Genomic DNA, 5,651 nt, shown 5'->3' on the forward strand with positions numbered 1-5,651 from the left:
GGTCTTTTCCAAGATTTGGCGTATTGTGAATACCTGATCTATGGTGGTTTTTCCAGGCCTAAAGCCACACTGATAAGGTCCAATCAGCTCGTTGACGGTGGGCTTCAGTCTTCCGCACAATACACTCGATAAGACCTTATAACCTATGCTTAGAAGGCTAATTCCGAGGTAGTTGGCGCGTATGGCGGGGTCGCCTTTCTTGTGGATTGGGCAGAGCACACTTAAATTCCAGTCGTCGGGCATGCGTTCATCTGACCATATTCTGCATACGAGCTGATGCATGCACCTCATCAGCTCCTCGCCGCCGTACTTGAATAGCTCGGCTGGCAGGCCGTCAGCTCCAGCAGCTTTGTTGTTTTTCAGCCGCGTAATCGCTATTCGTACCTCGTCATAGTCAGGCGGTGGGACAGCTACTCCATCATCATCGACTGGGGACTCGGGTTCGTCTTCCTCACTACTTTCAGCGCTGCTACCATTCAGTAGGTTATAAAAGTGTTCCCTCCACAATTTAAGTATATTCTGGACATCGGTCACTAGGTCGCCATTGTTGTTCTTACAGGAGTTCGCCCCGGTCTTGAAAACTTCCGTAAGTCGCCTAACCCTCTGGTAGAATTTTCGGGCGTTCTTCCTGTCGGCCAGCATCTCAAGCTCTTCGCACGCACGTATTTTGGCCTCTCTCTTCTTATTGCGGCAAATACGTCTCGCTTCCTTCTTCAGTTCCCTATAACGGTCCCACCTGGCTCGCGTTTCGCATATACCTTACTTCACATATATTCCAGGTGCGTTGATTCATGTTAATGCTGCCTCAGTCTTCATTTCAGCAAACTCCAAGTCCCAGTGAGGTGTAGCATATGTGGACCATTTTCACCTAGTTTAATGAAATGAACGCCTTTTTCACATCTAGCGATAGACAATACTGCTCCGAGCCATCGTGATCCTAATTTCACTCAAAGCTACATATGTAACTGACACTTCTTTATCCATACTGATTGGGCGAAATTCCTTCCTTGTGCAGTACTAGCTGCTAAAAATACCATTTCTAGTGGGGTTCTGTACTAGAAATGCAATGCTTTGGGGTGGGCGATATTGAATCAGACACGACATGTTACTCGTTCCTTTTAGATATAAATATTCTGGAGAGAAGTTTCGAGGGATCGAACCCAGGTTCTACAAAGTGGAGCTACGTATATCTAATCACTCAGCCACATCGGTCGTTTGGTACTATACGCTCTAGAATTTTACTGTCTTTGTGTAACAAGCAAGCAGATTGGTCGATGCATTACACGTTGTGTAGCTTCTGAGGCTAGGGGTGCAATACATATGTAAGTTTTTTGTTTCCAAATCGTTGGAAAAGCGCCTTACGCGAAAAATAGGTACATTGAATACAGCAACACACGAGTCAAGTAAATGCTTAGGAGGATTGTACATACATACTGTATCCAAACGGCTTATCGGTAATAAAATACAATTCGATTAAGTAGGACGTGATAAAATAAAACGAATCAATTTTACAAGAATTTTACGATTACTTAACATTAAAGTTTAATACCTTTCCACCTTCCGTTGGCAGAGGTACAAAATGAAAACTTTAATTGCTTTTTTGGGATTTTTGGCCTTATTGGTGGCTATCGCAAATGCATCGAAAGTACGCTATGACAATTTTAAAGTATTCAAAATTAAAACCCAAAATCTAGAACAGCGACAAATAATCGAAAAATTGGCCGAAAATACAGAAAGTGTTGGTATGAAAATGTATTAGTACAAGACATTCAACACATACATATAGAAGTACTGGCTATCAAAACTTAGCGAATGGTGAATTTTTTTTTAAATATACACAATGTTATTCAAGTAAATTTTTTGTGTTATATTTTATAAAATTATTGTGCACTCTTGGACCAAAACCATATGCATCAAACTTTCAAACTTTTTACAAAATTTCGAAAAATTTAACAAATTTTCATCAAAGTTTTTAACTTGTTAAATGGATTTTTAGGCATGCAGTTAGATGGTTCAGTGTAATTTATTAAAGCTGGCCTTGATTTCTTGATTTTTGTTTTGCAAACGAGCTTGCGCATTTTCTCCCACAAGAGTTTCATTTTCGTATGGAAAAGAATGCAAAAATCCGCCAGCAAAAAAAAAAGTTTCAATGTGATTTTTTAATCGTTAAACTTGCACTTGTTTTACTAAAGTTTTATGAACCATGCAACTGCATACCGAAAAATTTTCTAAAGATTCATATTAAAAAGTTAAAAAATTTAAAAATTTTTTATAATGTTTGAAACACTGATTTATGTTCATTACATTTACTCTCCATACAAAAAAATCAGCTATATTTCTCCATCGGAAATACAAATGATATTTTAAACCTTTTGAGACTATTTGATACTACTTCCAAAAATCAAGTTCTTTATAAATGAAATTAATTATTAAATATTTTTTCTGAAAATCAGCTCAGATTGTAAAAGAGTTAAAGTTTAAAAGGTTTGCATAAAAAGGTTTAAAAACTGTATCACTGCAATCAAAATAAAGCGTTTTTGGAGGAATTTTCAAATCAGTGTGGCTCGCATTAATCTTAGTAGTTTTTCGAAACACTTTGGCGGAGGTCTTAAAGTAAAATAAATTTTTTAATTTCGGTAGGTAACTGCGTTTTTTTTTTTGATAATACACCCTACATATGTATATGGCTTTTGTTAAAGCATTAACTTTATTTTCAAAAAAATAGAAAATAAATCCTATATACATATCAACAAAACTGTAACTTGAAAAACATTGTGAACATTTGCAAAAGATCCACCATTCTCTCAGATTTGATCGCCAGTATATCATCAGCTTATGGGTATTTGTTATTTTTTCTTTTAGCTGTTACTTGGTAAAGTTTTAGACGTTTAGTGTATTAACATAACTGCATATTATCCATGGCTAATTAACAAACAAGCTTAAATTTTTCTGTTAGTTGAATTCCTTCTGTACATATTTGTTAATAACGAATCAAGCTTTTTTACATCGTAGTATAATTTATGGCACAGCGATGATAAGGAAGTTCATATTATGGTAAATCCACAAAAGCTCGTACATCTACAAAACTTGACGCGTTCCTATCAACTACCATTCGAAGTTATGGTCTCCAATGTGCAAGGTGCATGCACATTAGGGTGGTCCAAAAACAATAAAGTCGGATTTGTAATACTCTCATCCCTAGGATTGTTCTATACCGAAAAAAGTATACCCCTATTTTTTATTTTGAAATCAAAAAATATTTAGAGGTCGCTCACAATTTTCCATGTATTTTTATATGGGCAAAAAAACAACCTTACATAGAAATGGTATAGAATTCTTGAAAATATACATTTTTCGATCGAAAAACTCTTGTTCTCTTCAGGAGACTTTCAACGATAATAACCCAATTGTTTATTTAGCCATTTTTTTAATACTAACAGTTTTTTATTGGTTCCCCCCATCGCATTTTTCGGGGTTTTTGGTGCCTGTTTAAGAGGCCTATCCCATTGGACAGTGTCACTATGAGTCATACTTTTGCCTCCACGTTTCCCTCTTGGAGCGTCTAATGAGTTTATCGTATTCAGTGAGTGCAGCCCTATACTCGACCCACTGATGTGGACTTTTTGCACTGTTGAAAAGCTTCCTGACAATTTTGCGCTTTGCATTCAGTTCCCCGTTCCACTAGGGAATCCTACGTTTCATCAAGGAGGAACCGGGAGTTATGCTGCCGCGGATGGATTCTAGCTGGACTTTATTTAGTTCCACTGGCTACTACCTCCAATACGTCGATTAAGCGAATGTGCTCTAGCTCTAACGAGCTTAGATCGCTAACGAGCTGGGATCTCAAATCTTATTTTTGGTGGGAGGTCCTAGCGATGATTCGTCTGAAACTTGCTTATGCTGGTACATTAATATTTTGAAAAAAGTATTATATTTGTCCGTGTGATGAGCAGTCGATAGATGAACTGACCAGCGGTGAGAAGCAAGCAGAGCCATATTAGCTGACCTGCAATCTTCATAAATCCGGATAGTCTAATAGAAGATGTTATTGGCTGCCTTCTCCTTTGTAACATGCTATGCAGTTTTCATTCTGTAACAGACCTAGTTTAAATATGTGAAATGGTGGGAGACAGCGTCTTCTAAGTACCGAAAGCAACTCGCCTTGACAGCGTTAGAAGAATTACGAAAAAAGAGTCTGAATGAACACCAAAAACTAACCAAATGTCTAAATAGTTATTAAGGTGGAAATAATACAAACAGAAAACACAAAGACGTAAAATTAAATTAAGTATGCGATAAGCTTAAAAAAAAAGAAAGCTTCATATAAACTTACAAATTTACTTTTACTTAATATCATGTAAAAAACTACATAATACACTACTAATACACTTTAATTTCGCAGTCTAATTGATGCTGAGCAATCTTCAAAAACTACAGACGATCTATCCTTTGGTTGGACACGCTATTATCCCTTATCAGCTATCGAAGAGTTTTTAGATGAAATACTAGCGGAACACCCGGAAGTTACAAGTGGCATTGATATCGGTACTTCATATGAAGGACGTAAAATACGAGGCATTAAGATCTCATACAAAGGGGGGAATCCTGGTCTCTTCATCGAAACCAATATACACGCACGCAAATGGATCACCTCAGCGACGGCTACTTGGTTCATTAATCAGCTTCTAACATCGACATATGCCGATGTGCGCTATTTGGCCGAAAACTATGATTGGTATATTGTGACGGTTTTGAATGTGGATGGCTTCGTTTACACGCACGAAACGGTATGTTCCTTCATATAACTTAACTACTTGTCTCACTTTTTCCGTTTAGAATCGCATGTGGCGTAAGACTCGCCAACCAGTTGAGGGATCTGCATGCATATGTGCGGATCCGAATCGTAACAGTGATTCGCATTGGATGGAGAATGGCGGTGCTTCGGCAGATCCTTGCTCTGAAACTTTTGCCGGTTCACATCCTTTTTCTGAACCGGAAGTGAAGGCCATTACCGATTATATAGCTAGCATTAAGGATCGCATTAATATTATGCTCGCCTTTCATTCGTATAGTCAAGTACTGCTGTCACCATATGGTCACACTTCGGAGCCTGCCGATAATCACGACGATTTGATGGCTGTGGCAAAAGCATATTCGGATGCGGTCAAACAATTGCCCTACGGCACGGTTTACACTTATGGTACATCGGCAACAGCTATGTGTAAGTGATAAAATAAAGAAATTTTAAGTAAGGAAAAAAACCCAGGTTTAAACAAACGTTGTATAAAATCTATACCATATTTGAGCAGAGAATAAATCAGCTCCTGTTTTCTTTATTTTAGACGCAACTTCGGGTTCGACTAGAGATTATGTCTACAATGAACTAGGAATTCGTATTTCATACACCATTGAGATGCGTGATACTGGACGCTTTGGTTTTATTTTGCCGCTAGTACAAATATTACCACATCGCGAAGATACCCTCGCTGGAATTTTAGCGCTGGTTGACAAGGCCAAGGAATTGGGTTATCTAGAACTAAAATATTCAGTTTAAAGTTTGTATTTAAGTACAACATAAATAAATATCGCTTTGCAAGTATGTATTGTGGCGAATACTGCGGCAACACAAAGCGAACAACGAGAAATAGGCA

At 37.7% G+C, this 5,651-nt stretch overlaps 2 protein-coding genes across 13 annotated transcripts in view; one reads left to right on the forward strand and one right to left on the reverse strand.

Moving 5' to 3' along the window:
• LOC118740640 (CD109 antigen-like) overlaps positions 1 to 5,651 on the reverse strand; it is a 124,359-nt gene that overhangs the window by 104,461 nt on the left and 14,247 nt on the right. The window lies entirely within an intron of this gene.
• LOC118740645 (zinc carboxypeptidase-like) lies at positions 1,580 to 5,643 on the forward strand. Its single transcript, XM_036472257.1, has 5 exons — positions 1,580 to 1,738; positions 3,013 to 3,155; positions 4,403 to 4,787; positions 4,837 to 5,221; positions 5,343 to 5,643. The coding sequence occupies exons 1-5, from the start codon at positions 1,580 to 1,582 to the stop codon at positions 5,552 to 5,554; spliced, it is 1,284 nt and encodes a 427-aa protein (XP_036328150.1). The 3' UTR covers positions 5,555 to 5,643.

Source organism: Rhagoletis pomonella, unplaced genomic scaffold (genome assembly GCF_013731165.1).
Source record: "Rhagoletis pomonella isolate Grant_MI unplaced genomic scaffold, Rhpom_1.0 Rhpom_scaffold_00006, whole genome shotgun sequence".
Taxonomy (NCBI): domain Eukaryota; kingdom Metazoa; phylum Arthropoda; class Insecta; order Diptera; family Tephritidae; genus Rhagoletis; species Rhagoletis pomonella.

Excerpts from the sequence above, each read along its gene's own strand:
- LOC118740645 (XM_036472257.1), top strand. The coding sequence starts at position 1,580 with ATGAAAACTTTAATTGCTTTTTTGGGATTTTTGGCCTTATTGGTGGCT. Across the intron at positions 3,156-4,402 it reads CAAGGTGCATGCACATTAGG|TCTAATTGATGCTGAGCAAT; the intron begins GTGGTCCAAAAA and ends TTAATTTCGCAG. Across the intron at positions 5,222-5,342 it reads TACATCGGCAACAGCTATGT|ACGCAACTTCGGGTTCGACT; the intron begins GTAAGTGATAAA and ends TCTTTATTTTAG.